We start from the raw sequence: 17,803 nt of genomic DNA on the forward strand, positions 1-17,803 counted from the left end.
TTTTTTTTTTTTTTTTTTTGCCAGTCATGTTTGGGTCTATCCTAGGTTTCTGGGCTATCCAGCCTCTGGATCCTGGTCCTCCGGGGAGTGTCAAGGTAGGCTCCGTCTCAGGGCATAAGTCTCAGGGTAGACCAGTCATTGGTTGACCAGTCATTGGTTGATTATTCGCACAATTTCTTATCTTGTAGGCAGAATAAATTGTAGGTTGAAGTTTTGTGGCTGGGTTGGTGTCAAGAGTTCCTCCACTGGAAGCCTTACTTGGTTACAGAAGATGGCAAGCTCAGTCTTATATCGCCCCCTAGCTAGGAATCTTAGCTGGGGTTACCCCTGTAGATAACTGGGAGTTTCCATTGCATTAGGTTTCTACCTTACCCAAAAGATGCCTCCCCCAATTCCAGCCATCTCTCCTAGTACTCTCTCCCTCCATCCCCTCCTCCCCAATTCCAGCCATTTCTCCCAGTAGTCTCTCCCTCCATCCTCCCCCCTCCAACCTGAACCCTCTTGTTTTCATCCCCCCCTTCACCCACAATATCTATTTTACTTTCCCTTTCCATAGAGATTCATGTATTCCCCTACTCAAGACCTCTTTGTTACTTAGCTCCTCTGGTTCTGTGGATTGTAACATAATTATCCTTTACTTTATAGGTAATATCCACGTATATGTGATTACATACCGTGTTTGTCTTTTTTAGGTCAGAGTTGCCTCAGGATGGTTTTTTTTCTAGTTCCATCGATTTGCCTGCATATCTCATTTTTATTTTTTTGTAACAGCTAAGGAATGCTCCATTGTGTAAATGTACCACATTTTCTTTATCCATTCTTCAGTTGAAGGACATCTAGGTTGTTTTCAGTTTCTGGCTATTATAAATAAAGCTGCTGTGAACATAGTTGAGCATGTGTCCTCATGGTAGGATAGAGTCCTTTGAGTATATGCCCAGAAGTGGTACAGCTGGATCTTGGAGTGGATAGATTCCCAATTTTCTGAGAAATGGCCATATTGATTTCCAAAGTGGCTGTATAAGTTTGCATTCCCACCAGCAATGAAGCAGTGTAACCCTTTCTACATATCCTCTCCAATATGAGCTATAACTTGTGATCTTAGCCATTCTGACAGGATGGAATCTCAAAGTCATTTAAGATGTTGAAAACATGTCTTTAAGTGCTTCTCAGCATTTGAAATCCTTCTTTTGAGAACTCTCTGTTTAGATTTGTACCCCATATTTAATTGGGTTATTTGGTTTGTTGATGTCTAGTTTCTTGAGTTATTTATGTATTTTGGAATTTTGCCCTCTGTCAGATGTGGGGTTGGCGAAGATCTTTTTCCATTCTGTAGGCTGTGGTTTTGTCCTATTTACAGTGTCATTTGCCTTACAAAAGCTTTGCAGTTTCATAAAGTCCCATTTATCAATTGTTGATCTTAGTGCTGGAGATATTGGTGTTCTGTTCAGGATTTTGTCCTCGGTACCAGTGTATTCAAGGGTATTCCACACTTTCTCTTCTATCATGTTCAATATATCTGGTTTTATGTTGAGGTCTTTGATCCACTTGGACTTGAGTTTTATGCAGGGTGATAAGTATGATTCTATTTGCATTCTTCTACACTCAGACAATCCAGTTAGACCAACCATTTGTTGATGATGGTCTTTTTTTTTTTAGTGTCTATATCTGTATTATTAACCAAAAAATTGGATTTCCACAGGTATATGGAATTATGGTTGAGTCTTCAATTGTATTGATAAACCTGTCAGTTTTTATGACAATACCATGTGGTTTTTATTACTATTGCTCTGTACTACAGTTTGAAGTCAAGAATGGTGAGACCTCCAGCAGTTCTTTTACTATTCAGGAATAATTATCTTGCGTTTCATTTCTTTGTTTCCATATTAAGCTGAAAATCTCCTTTCAAGATCTGTGAAGAATTGTGTTGAAATTTTGGTAGATATTGCATTGAATGTGTAGACTGCTTTTGGTAGGATGGTCATTTTTATTATGTTAATCCTACTGATCCATGAGCATGGGAGATCTTTCCATCTTCTGACATGTTCTCCATTTCTTTCTTCAAAGACTCAAAGTTCTTGTCATAAAGGTCTTTCACTTACTTGGTTAGAGTTACACCAATATATTTGTGTGCTATTGTGAAGGGTGATGCTTCCCTGATTTCTTCCTTAGCCTGTGTATCGTTTGGATATAGAAGGGCTACTGAAAAAAAATTCTTTTGTATCCAGCCACTTTGCTGATAGAGTTTTTCAGATATAGAAGTTCCCTGGTAGGATTTTGGAGTTGCTTATGTATACTATATATCATCTGCAAATAGAGATACTTGGACTTTATCCCTTCCAGTTTATATCCCCTTGGTCTCCTTTAATTGTCTTATAGCTAGAACTTCAAATACTTTGTTGAATAGATATGGAGAGAGTGGACAGCCTTGTCTTGTCCCTGATTTTAGTAGAATTCCTTTAATTTTCTCACCATTTACTTTGATGTTGGCTATTGGCTTATTGTATGTTGCCTTTATTGTGTTTAAGTATGTGTCTTACACCCCTGATCTCTCCAAGACTTTATCATGAAGGAGTTGTGGATTTTGTTAAAGGCTTTTTCAGCATCTAATGACATGATCATGTGGTTCTTTTTATTTCAGCTTGTTTAAATGTCGGATCACATTGACAGATTTTGGTATGTTGAGCCATCCCTGAATCTCTGGAATGTAGTCTACTTGATCATGGTGGATAATATTTTTGATGTTTTCTTGGATATATTTGATTATTTTTGCATCAATATTAATGAGGGAAATTGGCCTGTGATTCCTTTTCTTTGTCAAATCTTTGTGTAGATTTTGTATTGGGGTTACTATGACCTTATAAACTTAATTTGGCAATATTCATTCTGTTTGTATTTTATGGAATAACTTGAGGACTATTGGTATTAGCTCTTCTTTGAAAGTCTGGTAGAACATTAAAAATGTCAAGTGGGCCCTGAGCTTTTTTTGGTTGGGAGACTTTTAATGACTGCTTTTATTTCCTTGGGAAATATAGGTCTATTTAAGTTGCTTTCTGATTTTAGTTTAACTTTGGTAAGTGGTATCTATCAAAACATTTATCCATTTCTTTTAGATTTTCCAATTATGTGGAGTACAGGATTCTGAAGTATGACTTACTTATTCTTTGGATTTTCTTAGTATCTATTGTTATATCTCCCATTTTCATTTCTGATTTTGTTAGTTTGGATATTCTTTCTTCATGTTTTAATTAGTTTGTATAAGGGTTTGTCTGTCTTATTTTCTTTCAAAGAACCAATACTTTGTTTCATTGATTTTTTTCTTTTGTTTCTAATTTATTGATTTCACCCCTCCATTTATTAATTTCTTGCCACTGATTCTACATGAGTGTGTTTGCTTCCTTTTGTTCTAGAGTATTCAGGTAACCTATTAAGTTGCTACTATGAGATTCCTCTAATTTTTTATGGAGGCATTTAGTGCTATGAACTCTCCTCTTAGCACTGCTTTCATTGGGTCCCATAGTTCGAGTATGTTGTACATTGATTTTCATTGAATTCTAGGAAGTCTTAATTTCTTAATTTCTTCCTTGAGCCCGTGGTTATTGAGTAAAGTTGTTCAGTTTCTCTTAGTGTGTAGGCTTTCTGTTGTTTCTGTTGTTTAAATCCAGCTGTAATCCGTGGTGGTCTGATAAGATATGGGAGGGTATTTCAGTTTTCTTTTATCTATTGAGACTTGTTTTGTGATCAAGTATGTGGTCAATTTTGAAGAAGGTTCTGTGAAGTACTGAGAAGAAAGTATATTCTTTTGTGTTTGGGTGAAATGTTCTATAGCTATCTATTAGGTCCATTTGAGTCAAACTTCTGTTAATTCCATTATTTCTCTGTTTAGTTTCAGTCTGAGTAACCTGTCCTCTTGCTAGTAGGGTATTGAAATCTCACACTATCATTGTGTTGGGGTTAATATGTAATTTAAGCTTTAGTAATGTTTCTTTTACAAATGAGGGTGCCCTTGCATTTGGAACATAGATATTCAGAATTAAGAGGTCATCTTGGGAGATTTTTCCTTTGAGTATGAAGTGTCCTTCCCCATTTCTTTTGATTAATTTTGATTAGAAGTCTATTTTGTTAGATATTAGAATGGCTATACCAGCTTGCTTCTTTGGTCCATTTTCTTGGAAAATATTTTTCTAACCTTTTACTCTAAAGTAATGTCTATCTTTGATGTTGAAGTGTGTTTTCTAAAATATTTTAATTTTTTTTAAATTTATTTATTTTTATTTCATGTGCTTTGAATATATATATCTGTGTGAAGGTGTAGGATCCCTCAAACTAAAATTAGAGATAGTTGTGAGTTGCCATGTGGGTAGCAAGAATTGATCCCTGGTCCTGAAGAACAGCCAGTACTGTTAACCCCAGAGCCATCTCTCTAGCCTGAAGTGTATTCTTGTATGAAACAAATATGGATCACCTTTTCACATCCATTCTGTTAGCCTTTTGCTTTTGGGGGCTGGAGATTTAGTCTATTGATATTAAAGACGAATGATTGCTAATTCCTATATTTTGTTATTTGGTGGTGATGGTATGTCGGGGAGTAGCATGCACACACAAATGTGGTTCCCTTCTTTTGCAAGTGTGAAATTATTTCCTATGTTTTCTTGGGTGTAGTTAACCTACTTGGGTTAGAGTTTTCCTTGTAGTACCTTCTGTGGGACTAAATTTGTGGATAGATTTTGTTTAAATTTGAGTTTGTCATAGAATATCCTGTTTGTTCCATCTAGGGTGATTGAAAAATTTTCTGGGTATTGTACTCTGGGTGTGTGGTCTCTGGCATCTGGACAGAGTCTGTGTGGGCCTTTGTAGCTTTGAAAAGTCAGGTGTAATTCTGATAGGTCTGCCTTTATGTTGCTTGACATTTTCCCTTGCAGCTTTTAAAATTCTTTGTTCTGTATGTTTAGTGTTCCATTCCTATTATTCTTAGGTTTGGTCATTTCATCATGTCTAAGGTTTCGTGGATATTTTGGTTCAGGAGCTTTTTAGAATTAACATTTTCTTTAGACTAATGTAACAATTCTCTCAAGTTCTTCTCTCCTATCTTGCATGCCTGAGATCCCCTCCATCTCTTGTATTCTGTTTGCGATGCAAGCATCTGTAGTTCCTGTTGGCTTACCTAGATTTTACATCTCCCAAGATTCCCTCGGTTTGTGTTTTCTTTATTGGTTCTATTTCCATTTTCAGGTCTTGAACAGTTTTATTCATTTCCTTCACCTGTTTATGTTTTCCTGGAATTTCCTTAAGGGATATATTCATTTCTTTGTTGATTAAGGGCTTGTATCATCTTCATAAGATTGGATTTAAAGTCATTTAAATATCCAAGGCTTGTTACAATAGGATAGCTGGTGGTGCCATATTGCCCAGGCTGTTGTTGTATTCTTACACTGGCCTCCAGTCATTTGGAGTCGCCGCCTTACCGACCAGCAGAAATAAGGAGGCAACAATGAGCTCTTCTCCAAGCAGTTTATTCAGGAACCTTGTACTACAGAATCATTCGTTCATTTTTTCTTCTTCTTCTTTTCCTCCAGCCCTCGCAGGTTAAATACTTTCCCTGGTCCCAATCAGCATCGGCTACGTGGCAAAACATAATAGGCTGTGAGGAATCATGCCAGCTTGCAACACAAACTGGAGGCACTCAGCTTTTCCAACTAAGGGCTTGTTTATCACAATGCTCTCTGCTCTGGCTGGAGACCAGGTGTTCAATATATAGGGTGGCAGCTGCAGCTCCCCACAATTTGGGTTTGAGGTTATTATCATTTAGGTGTCTATTTCTGAGTTTATCTTTGATGAATGGATGTTTTTTCCCTTGGTTTCTCAGGTGTTCTGGCATGAGCAGACTGTGGTTCTGGTGATCAGTCAGTCTCTCAGGTTCAGTAGGTGTCTTAGTCAGGGTTTCTATTCCTGCACAAACATCATGACCAAGAAGCAAGTTGGGGAGGAAAGGGTTTATTTGGTTTACTTCCACATTGCGGATTATCACCAAAGGAAGTCAGGACTGGAACTCAAGCAGGTCAGGAAGCAGGAGCTGATGCAGAGGCCATGGAGAGATGTTCCTTACTGGCTTGCTTCCCCTGGCTTACTCAGCTTGCTCTCTTACAGAACCCCAAGACTTCCAGCCCAGGGATGGCACCACCCACAAGGGGCCCTACCCCCTTGATCACTAATTGAGAAAATGCCCCACAGCTGGATCTCATGGAGGCACTTCCCCAACTGAAGCTCCCTTCTCTGTGATAACTCCAGCCTGTGTCAAGTTGGCACACAAAACCAGCCAGTACAGTAGGGTTTCTCCACTTGGTGTTTTGTTAGCCTGTATGACCTCTAGAGTTTTGTGTGCCTGTGTTGCCTCTTGGATTGGCTGGTATGGCTTCTGGGGTTTTGGATACTGGTGTGGCCTCTGGGGTTTCTAGTACCATCTTGGCCTCCTGAAGAGCAGGGGTCTTCTGCAAGAGGTGTGGGCCTGGGTTTCCTAGTAACATCATGGCCTTCAGTAGAGTAGGGTCTTCTGCCAGAATTGTGAACTGGGATATGGAGCTCAGGGGAGGGGGTGATGTTGGGGACTGTTGGACCAGCTTTAAAAAATATTAGAAAGTGATAGGTGGGAGTTTTACCTGGAGTTCCTAGTACCTAGTGTAGCCTTTGGTAGAGTTAGGAGTCTTCTGCTGGAGTTGTGAACCAGGATATGGAGCCCTAGATACAGATCTTTGTGGTTTTGTATCCTGCCATTTGTTGATTATTCCTAGTTTTATAGTTGTTTTTAGAATATGTTATGTGCAAATAGGGACAGTTTAACTTCTTTCCCCTTTTTATCTCTTTAATTTCCTTCTTTGCATTATTTTTTGAGTCTTTTTTTAAAAGATTTTATTTTACTTTTAATTAAATTGTATATCTGTGTGTGTCTGTATGTGGACATGCGCACATGTATGCAGGTGCTCAAGGAGGCCAGAAGAGGGCGTCAGATTGCCTGGAAATGGAGTTTCAGGTGATGGTGCCCACCAGACGTGGGTACTGGGGACTGAACTCAGTATTCTGCAAGTATATTCTCTTAGACGTCGAACCATCGTCTTTCTGGAATTTTTTTTTTCTTTTTTTCTTTTTTTTTTTTTTTGGTTTTTCAAGATGGTTTCTCTGTGTAGCCCTGGCCGACCTGGAACTCACTCTGTAGACCAGGCTGGCCTTGAACTCAGAAATCCGCCTGCCTCTGCCTCCCAAGTGCTGGGATTACAGGCATGCACAACCACTGCCTGGCTGTCCTTTGCATTATTGTTCCAGCTAGTTTTTCAAGCATTTTATTGAAAAGAAGTGGGAATAGTGGACAGTCCTTCCTCATTCCTGATGATAATTTGAGTTTCCATTTATGATAATATTGGGAATGTATTTGTCACATATAGCCTTATTTTTTAAAATATGTTTCTTAAACAGTTCTATACTGTATAGGGCTTTTTATCATGAACTCATGCTGGATTTTAGCAAAGGCCTTTTTTGCATCTATTGAGGTGATTACTTGATTACTTTAAGTCCATTTATGTAGTTTATTACAGTTATTGACTTGTTGAACCATCCCTGCATCTCTGGGATAAAGCCATCTTGTTCTTTGATGTTATTCTTGATAAATACCTGTATTGGTCTGTAATTGGTTTGTAATTGTTTTTTTTTTTTTTGATTTTTCTAGACAGGGTTTCTCTGTATAGCCAAGCTGGCCTTGAACTCAGAAATCCGCCTGCCTCTGCCTCCCAAGTGCTGGGATTAAAGGCGTGAGCCACCACCGCCCGGCTTGTAATTGTATTTTATTGAAGATGTTTGACCCTATGTTCATCAGAGATATTGGCCTGTCATTTTCTTTTTTGTTGTCATTGTTATGTCTTTACCTAGTATTGGTATTGTATTAGAATGTATTAGAATGGAGTGTCTGAAGACAGCTATAGTGTACTTACATATAATAAATAAATCTTTAAAAAAAGAAAAGACATGAGTCACCATACCTGTGTCTTTCTGAGTTTTTTTAAAGATTTATTTATTTTATGTATGTGAGTACACAGTTGAGACACCCCAGAAGAGGGCATCAGATCTCATTACAGATGGTTGTGAGTCACCATGTGGTTGCTGGGATTTGAACTCAGGACCTCTGGAATGGAAGAGCAGTCAGTGCTCTTAACCACTAAGCCATCTCACCAGCCCTGGTCTTTCTGATTTTTAAGTGTAGGCACTTAGAGCCATAAATTTCTCTCCAGAGATTTTGTTGTGCTTTTTGTTTTCATTTTTATTGAGTACCAAGATTGTTTTCTTTTATTTCCTTCTCAGTTTCTTCTTTGACCCATTCATCATTCAGCAATGAGGGTTTTTTTATCTCCTTATTGCCATGCATTTGTGTACTTATTAGACATTTGTTTGCTTTTGGTTTTGTGTTTTATTATCTTACAGTAAGATAGGATACATGGAGTCTTTCTGAATTTGTATAGATTTGTTTTGCATCCCAAGATGTAGTCTATTTGAGAGAAGTAGTCTGATCATGGTTTCCCCTCCACCAACTCCTAGATCCTCTCCACCTTTGCACCTCCCCAATTTCATTCCCTTTCTCTCTAGAAAGCAAGCAAGCAAAGAAAAAAAATCCCCACATAAACAGAATAGAAAAAATAACACACACGCACACCAATTCCCATAAAAACACAAAATCAAAAACCATAAAATACAAGCAAAAGATTGTTTTAGTCTGTATCATGGAATGTTTTTCATTCTCCTTCAACCATGGCAGTTTGCTGGGTACTATAGTCTAAGGTGGCAATTGTGATCTTTTAGAACTTGAAGTGCATTGCTCCAGGTTCTTTTGACTTTCTGTTGTTTTTGTTTTTTGGGTTTTTTTGGGGGGGGTGTTTTTGGTTTTTTTTGTTGTTGTTGTTGTTTTGTTTTGTTTTTGAGACAGGGTTTCTCTGTATAGCCCTGGCTGTCCTGGAACTCACTCTGTAGATCAGGCTGACCTTGAACTCAGAATTACGCCTGCCTCTGCCTCCCAAGTTCTGGGATTAAAGGCATGTACCACCACTGGCCGGCTCTTTTGACTTTCAAATTTTCCATTGAGATATCAGATGTTGGTCTGATGAGTTTTCCTTTATCTGTGACTTGTTGGTTTAGATCTGTGATGCATTCGTAGTTGAGTTTTATGGGAGGGGGTCTGACTCTGGAAGTCTCTTAATTGGAACTTGGGGTCTGGCTTCACAATGGGTTAGCAGAACTAAGGGTACCCTGGGTCTGGCCACAGATGGCCACAGGTCTGAAGGAAATGGAGATGAACTGGAAGGATGGAACTAAGCACTGTAGAAAGAACAGAGTGGGAGAGTGGAAGAGAGGGCACTGGTAGTCTACCCGGGCCCCAGCCAAGTGTGCTGTCCTGGAAGTCACAAAGGAATGGAGGTAAGCTGGAAATAGTAACTGGGGGTAGGGGTGAGGGTGGGGTGGAGGGCAAGGTCATTGAGTTTGTCAGTTTCATCCTCATTTCAGCTTGAGTTCTCTCCAGTATTTCTATCCCATTACTAATTTTGTTTTTAAATCCTGATCTGTCTTCATCACTTTGTTCAGTTCTATATTTGTATTTTGTTGAACATTACTTAAGCTTGTGTTATCCTCTTGAAGGCCAGTGAGGTGTTTGTGTCTTCTTTTAAACTTCTTGGATTTCTTAATGAAGTTATTTTTCTTTTAATTCTGTGTCCTGGGGCTCATCTAGATAATTCTCATAACAAAACATTTCTATAGGATTTGTAGGTTTGGTGGGACACATACTGTTTGGGCCGCTCATATGGTTGTTTTTTCAATGTAACCTGGGTTTGTAGACTTCTTTCTTTGGTTGTGTGCCCAGTGTGAGATTTTAGCTTTCCTTAGATTTGATCAGTGCAGGAGTTATGTGTGCAGAACTAGGCCAGGTAAAGCTGGTGTATGTATGAGTTGCTTGATTGGACCCAGGCCAGGCAAAGCAAGTATTGGAGATGTAGTTTCGAGTTAGGCCTATGGTTTTAGAGATGGAGGTAGAAAAGGCACATGGGCTTGCATTGGAGGGACTTACCAGGTTATTTCAGAGTCACAGGTCTGGAACTAGGCCTGTAGGTGTGGAGATGGGAAGAAGTGGATGGGAGTTGGGGTATGTAGTCACCAGGCAAAGCTGGTTTGTAAACTGTGGCTCCTGAGCTAGGCTGTGGATATGGAGACGATGGAGGCAGATAGGAGACTTAATGATTCTTTTTATATATTAATTTAATTTATTTATTCTCTCCTACATCCTGATTGCCGTTTCCTCTTTTCCTCTTCTCCTAGTTCTCCTCTACCTCCCCTCTTCCCAGACTCCCATCCACCACTCCTCCTCTTCCATTTCCTTTCAGAAAAGGGCAGCATAGCAAGTTGCAATAATACTACACACCTCCCTTCATATTAAGGCTGGATGAGGCAACCCAATAAGGGGAAAAGGGCCCCAAAAGTGGGAAGAAGAGTCAGGGATAGCTCCACTTTTTGTTCATTTTCATTTGATGTATTCCTCTTCCTCTCCCTGTCATCTCCACTGTAATTTGTTCTAACTTTGGACGCAGTTTTGTTCCTTCTTGTTTTCTAGTATATGATGGTAGATTACTGAGTTAGGATTTTTCATGTTAAATGTAGGTATTTGCACTTTTAAATTGCTTGCTATCTATGCACTGTTTTTGCTGCATCTTTTAAAGTTTTGGTATGATCAAACCTTTTCTATACCTTTTAAATTAGATTTTATGTTATGTTATACATGTATGGAGGTTAGATGACAGTTTATGGGAATCAGTTTTCTCCTTCCACAGTGTAGATCCCAGAGCTTGGTGGTAGGCATTTTATCTCACTGGCCCCATATCAAAGTCATTGAAATTATATACACGATTATTTCTTTGATTCTTTTCAGGTATGTAATAATTTCCACCCAGTTGTGAATTTTCCATATATCTTTCTGTTATTTCTGTTACCTTTGTAGTAGTTGGAGAACTTGTTTTGTATTATTTTATTCTCTTAGATCTTATTGAGATTAAGAACAGCTAAGGGAGGGTGGAGTCATATTGAAGTATATAATGCTATAGAAGCATAAAATGTTATAGGCTGTTATTTTGTATGCCAACTAAAAATATTAATAAAAAAACTGGTGCAAAAATCTTAGTGCAAGCCGGGCAGTGGTGGTGCACTCCTTTAATCCCAGCACTCGGGAGGCAGAGGCAGGCGGATTTCTGAGTTCGAGGCCAGTCTGGTCTACAGAGTGAGTTCCAGGACAGCCAGGGCTACACAGAGAAACCCTGTCTCAAAAAACAAACAAACAAAAAGACTCTGAAACTGTTCTTAGGCTACTACTGTGCCACCCACAGTTTCAAAGTAGTTTTCTGATCCTAAGGCACCAAGTCTCTCTTCTGTGTCACACTTAACTTCTCTGAAGTAGAAAACTTTTCAGACCTAACAAAGTAATATTGGTGGATTTTCCTGAAACAGCTGTGTTAGTATTCATTCCTTTCAAAGAACAACTAAATCCTCTTTTTTTTAAATAAAAAGTCAGGAGGTAAAGTTTTCACCTCTTTGCTGAAGAAGAGGAAGGTCTGAAAAATAGACTCCCTTTCTGTAGAGAAGCCCCCCTGGAAAGAAGTAGGAGAATTCTTGTGAGATTGTTACTCTTAGAGTTCTAGGCTTGAGAATGGCCTCAGAATTTTATGTCATCAGTTGGATCTTTCTAGATCATATTGCCATTAAAAATCCTAAGTGTCTTGCCTATGGATTATGAGGAATTGCCTATGGATTTTATGATAATCTGTATACGTCTATTTGTTTCTCTAAGATAGGATAGTTAAATACAGATATTTTATTAGATCGTGCAATTACAGTAATTTTGGTCCTAGTTTAACTTAGGTTTTTTTCCTATTATGTGTATTAAATATGTACCATTTACTTTTTCCATTATTTCACAGACAACAAATACCTACTATTCATTGTATGGGCTGCTTTAGTATAAAATCAAACATACATCCCTGGCCTCATTTGTAAATTAGAGGCAGCAGATGTAATAATCAGTTCCTAAGTACAATAATATTACATCTCCACTGCAGGCACAAAACGCAGGTTGCTATGGAGAGCTGAGAAGGAGGAATCTGAATCAGATTATGAGAACATGATTATGCTCTTTTTTAAAAAAAAAATATTTATCTACATTCCAGCTATTGCCTCCTCCCAGTCCCCCCTCCTACAGTACTTCATCCCATTCCTCTTCCCACTTATATCTGAGAGGGTGTTCCCCCCCCAAGACCTCCCCCTTCCCTGGGGCCTCAAGTCTGTCAAAGATTAGGCACATCTTCTCTCACTGAGGCCAGAACAGGCAGTCCTCTGCTACATATATGCTGGGGGCCTCAGACTAGCCCAAGTATGCTACCTGGTTGATGGGAGCTCCTGGGGTCTGGGTTAGTTGAGACTGCTGGTCTTCCTATGGGGTCACCCTCCCCTTCAGCTTCTTCAAGCCTTCCCCTAATTCAACCAGGGGTCCCCGACTTCAATTCAATGTTGGGTGTATGTATCTGCATCTGTCTCAGTCAGCTGCTAGTAGGGCCTCTCAGAAGACAGCCATGCTAGCAAATCTGTAAGCACATCAGAGCATCCGTAATAGTGTCAAGCCTTGGTGTCCCTCCACCCCTATGAGATGGATCCAAAGTTGGACCGGTCACTGGGCTGCCTTTTCCTCAATCTCTTTTCCATTTTATGTCCCTGCAGTTCTTTTAGACAATTTTGGGTCAGAATTTTTTTTACTGTGGGTTGGTAACTTGATGCCCTGTCTTTCTATTACTGGGGATAGACTCTTCAACTTCCCTCTCCCCATTGTTGGGCATTTTGGCAAAGGTCACTCCATTGATTCCTGAGAGTCTCTCACCTCCCAAGTCTCTAGTACTTTCTAAAGGGTCCCCCCAAGGCTGCATATTTCCACTTGTCCTCCTGGTCTTCTGTGCTTCTCTCCTGGCCCTGCCCCCATACCTGATCCCATTTGCCTTTCCTCTCCCCCTCCCCTCTCCCATCCTGGTCCCTCCCTCCCTCTGCCTCCGGTGATTATTTTCTTGCTCCTTCTAAGTAGGATTGAAGTACCCTTACTTGAGCCTTTCTGCTTGATAAACTTCTTATGGTCTGTGGGTTGTATCCTAGGAATTCTGTTTGTTTGGTTTTTTGCTAATATCCACTTATCAGTGAATACATACCATGCATGTCCTTTTGGGTCTGGGTTACCTCACCCAGGATGATATTTTCTAGATCCATCCATTTGCCTGCGAATTTCAGAAGTCAATTGTTTTCAATAGCTGAATAGTATTCTATTGTGTAAATGAACCACATTTTCTGTATCCATTCTTTGGTTGAGAGAAATCTAGGTTGTTTCTAGCTTCTGGCTATTATAAGTAAGGTTGCTATGAACATAATGGAGCACATGTTCTTGTGTTTTAGTGGAGCATCTTTTGGGTATATGTCCAAGAGTATAGCTGAGTCTTCAGGTAGAACTATTTTCAATTTTCTGAGGAACTGCCAGATTGGTTTCCAGAGTGGTTGTACCAGTTTGCAGTGGAGGAGTGAAGCATGTGCTATCACTTGAGTTTTTGATCTTAGTCATTCTGATTGGTTTGAGGTGGAATCTCAGGGTTGTTTTAATTTGTATTTCCCTGATGATTACAGGACTAAATCTAGAGAGAAATTTTAAAAGGTGAGCCAAGTAACTCCCCTGAGTGACTAAGAATTTGATCAATGTAGAAAGACTCTCATTACAAGGGTACAACTGTAGAAAAGGCACAAAATGGAAAATATTTAGGGACCTTCTGCAGTTGAGTGTGGATTAAGTAAATGAATATACTTGAAGAGGAGGAAAAAGGACTGAAGTATCTTTCTGTCTTTGTTCTTTTGGATGAGATTTAATTTATCCTGCCTTTACCTCTCCCTACAGTCTATCCATCCCTGGAGTCTGATGATGATGACCCTGCTTTGAAATCTCGACCCAAGAAAAAGAAGAATTCAGATGATGCTCCATGGAGTCCTAAAGGTGATCTAGCATCTGTATCTTATACTCTGTAGGAGTAATTAGGTGAAAAATATAGATCAATGTAAGACATCTGTAATCCAAGATCTTATTCAGCCACTCTTTTGCTTAGTCAGCAAGCGTCTGTTACTTTTAGTACCATGTTAGTGCCAGGGCTGAATTCATTGTGTGACATAGTTTGTGTAATCTAGCTAGGAAAATCATAGCTTTTTTTTTTATTTTGGAAATCTTATGGCTTGAGATGAAGGGAGCCAGAAGAGTTCACTAAGCCATCTAAAGCTTCTAAGAACATTCTGGTAACTGTCATCTCAGCCCCACTATGATAATTTTGTTTTCAAGGAGAACTATGCAGACTCTTGAGCTCTGCAAGAGTCCCAAGATTGTCAGTTACTAAGAAGTTATACCTAAGGAAGGGAAGGAAGAGAGGGAAAGTAGGTACCTGAAGTGAACATGGAATTTTGAGAGAGAAAATAATTTTCTTTTTTTATCTCATCTGTTGGGCTATTTGCACTGAAGAACATTCAAGGACTTACTAATTTTTGAATATGTATGATGTATGTTTATGTGTATAGTGTTTGTGAGTGTGCATGTTCATTCCTGTGTGATTGTTTATATATGTGTGTTTACTCCTATGTGATTATTTATATATGTGTGTATATGTGTTGATGTATGTGGAGTTGTGTGTATGTGGAGTTGAGAGAATAACCTCAGGTGTGGGCTCTTGTCTTCCCACCTTGTTTGTGACAGATCTCTTCTTGTTTAGTGCTGAATACCCCTATTTTCAGGGATTCTCCTATCTCTGCCTCCCATCCATTTTAGGCATTCTGGGATTATAGATGTGTGTAACCACATCCAGTTTGGGGATCCAAACTCAAGTTCTCATGCTTATGTGGCAAGTGGTCTGCCATTGAACTGTCTACCGCAGTCCATAGCACTTTCACTTCTTAATAAACTACACAAATTTAGTGGCCTAAGAGAATATTTACCATTTCTTATGATTCTTTTCTTTTAAATCACTCTTAATCTAGAACAGTACATCTTGGTTTTGTTAGTTTTCTTATAGAAACTGATATAATTGTCCTGTAGCCAGTATCATCTTCTAGATTTGTTTATTTTCTTTCATGTAACATTGACTTTTTTTAAAGAGACTGGTTATTTCTCTTGTTAATTTTTTTTCCCATGGGATCATTTAAGTTTTTCTATACCTGTACTTTCTAAACTCTCAAAATACTATAAATAGCTTGCTTTTAATTTCTTAACAACTCAAATATTGCTGCAATTCACCTGTTACTACATGATTGCATGCTGTTCCACTATAGTTATCACTCATGGCATGAAAGTTCATACTCGGAGCTGGGCGTGGTTGATTTTACCTTTAATATTTACACAGAGAGACAGGTGGCTCTCTGTGAGTTCAAGGTTAGCCTAGTCTACGTAGCAAATTTCAGGGCTACAGAGATAGACCCTTTCTCAAGAAAACAACCAACTAAAATTCATACTTGGAATCCTTTATGTGTTGGTGCTATCTCACTTTTACCAGTTTTCTTTCTTGGGACTAGCTTATGCCCTGTAAAGGAATACTTAGACACTATGCGAATATCCAGTTCTCTAGAATCAGTGTTTCATAAAGACTTGCAAACTGGTGATATTTTTAGTTTTATAACTAATTGCACATTTGTAAGCTGGCATTCTTGTATGTATATGTCTGTATTTGTCTGTCTACCTGGGTACGTTCATGTGTATTTGGATGCACATGTTTTTTTTTATGGTTGTATCTTTTGTCTGATTATTCAAAACATGCTTACCTTTTAAAAGTATATTATAGAGCCATTTGAGATGACTTAACAGGTAGAGGTACACACCATGCCTAACAGCTTGAGTTTGATCTCCAGGATCCACTTGTTAGAAGTAAAGAAGTAAAGATGTTGTCTTGTGACCTTCACAGTTATATCATGGTATTTATGCACAGTGTGAGTGTGGACGTCAGAGGACTTCAGTATGAATGAGGAGATAGCTCAGTAAAGTGCTTATTTGTACAAATATGAGAACCAGGGTTCAACAACCAGCACCTACATAAATTAAAAAACAAAAACAACTAGCATTGATGGTGGATACTTGTTATCCCAGTGCTGGGGAGGCACTTGCCCATTCATACTGGCATTGCTGTCATTGCTTCATCATGTGGGAGGCAAGATCTTTTGTTCTTTGCTGCTGCATACCTAGACTACTTGACCCATTGTTTTCTACCGCTACTCTTGTCCCTGCTTCCTCTCTTCTCTAGGAGCACTGGAATCACAGACAAAAGCTACTGCATCTGGCCTTATGTGGGTTCTGAGAATTTGAGTTCAGATCTTCATACTTGCAGGACAGATGCTTTACCCATTTCCCAAATACCCTTGTTTTTTTAAATGTCATTTTATGATTATCACTGAGGTGGGCATGTGTGTGGAGATCAAAGGATAACTTTATGAAATTGGTTCTCTCCTTTCACCTTTATGTGGATTCTAGGGAATGAACTCAAGTCATCAAACTTTGTTTGTTTTTTTAATATATATGGGGTTAGTGATTGAGCCCTGGTCCTCATACTTGCACAATAAGCACTTTACCAAGCTGTCTCCTCAGCCCTAGCTGGGATATGTTTGTAAAGAAAAGCTTTCTTGCCAGGCAGTGGTAGCGCACGCCTTTATTCCCAGCACTTGGGAGGCAGAGGCAGGCAGATTTCTGAGTTTGAGGGCAGCCAGGGCTATACAGAGAAACCCTGTCTCAAAAAACTAAAAACTAAAAAATAAAATAGAAAAGGAAAGCTTTGTTTTTTCACCTGAAGATATTTGTTGCTCCTAAAATATGTTTATTGAAAAAGATAAACAGGTAATAAATTTTTTAAATTCAGTATTGTTAAGGTACTATTAAAATGTTATGCCAAGAACTTCAAGAATCCATTGTTTAGTATCTATAATGTAATAAATAGGTAGTTTGTGCTACATATCTAGTCATTTGTACCAATTATAAATTCTGAGAAAGAAGAGATAGGTGGGATCAGCGAGGTCCCACATATTTTATATAAGCTATTATATAGCATACTTTTGAGGGATAGGCATGTTTTAAATATGCAAAAGGAAAATACATCTGAATAGGCAGTTCAGATGATAAGTCTGAGTATGGAGGGAAGGGTAATGTAATATCATACTCTGGAGATGCAATAAGAAAGTCATTTGTCTGAAGAAGCAGAAATTAAGGGTGTTTAGCCTGTTTTCTGCAGCTGTAACAGAATATTACAACTGACTAAATTCTAAATTGAAGACTATTTCTCTCATGGTTCTAGAAGCTGGAAGTCTAAGAGCATGATGCTGGCATGGTGTAGGCCTTCATGCTAAATTGTCCCATAAGTACAAGGCATCATGCAGTAAAAGAGTAGGAGGAAAAAAGAGAGTTGAAATACACCCCTTTTAATACCTAACCCACGCCTACAATAATAGCTGTATAGTACTCAGGAAAACAGCACTGTCATGACCTAATTGCCTCTTAAAGGGCTCTCTTCTAACACTGTTGAAATGATAATTAAGTTTCCACAGGAATTTTGGAGGGAGTGTTTAAACCATAGTAGTAGGTGAGGAAACAAGTTTGGAAAAGTAGGTAAGTTGGGAACAACAAGGACATAAAAGCACATGAACAACATTAAATGCCAGTTCAAGGAGGTTAATTTGTATTCATGTACAC

At 38.8% G+C, this 17,803-nt stretch overlaps 1 protein-coding gene across 5 annotated transcripts in view; it reads left to right on the plus strand.

Annotated features, from left to right (window-relative positions):
- The window catches only part of Phf8 (PHD finger protein 8), a 117,372-nt gene that overhangs the window by 94,056 nt on the left and 5,513 nt on the right, over positions 1-17,803 (plus strand). For all 5 annotated transcript variants that reach the window (XM_031369102.1, XM_031369074.1, XM_031369110.1 and 2 more), the window contains one exon: positions 13,994-14,089. In XM_031369102.1, coding sequence (XP_031224962.1) covers positions 13,994-14,089 — 96 coding nt within the window. The remainder of the gene's footprint in view (positions 1-13,993; positions 14,090-17,803) is intronic.

The sequence above is a fragment of the Mastomys coucha genome, chromosome X (assembly GCF_008632895.1).
Source record: "Mastomys coucha isolate ucsf_1 chromosome X, UCSF_Mcou_1, whole genome shotgun sequence".
NCBI lineage: Eukaryota > Metazoa > Chordata > Mammalia > Rodentia > Muridae > Mastomys > Mastomys coucha.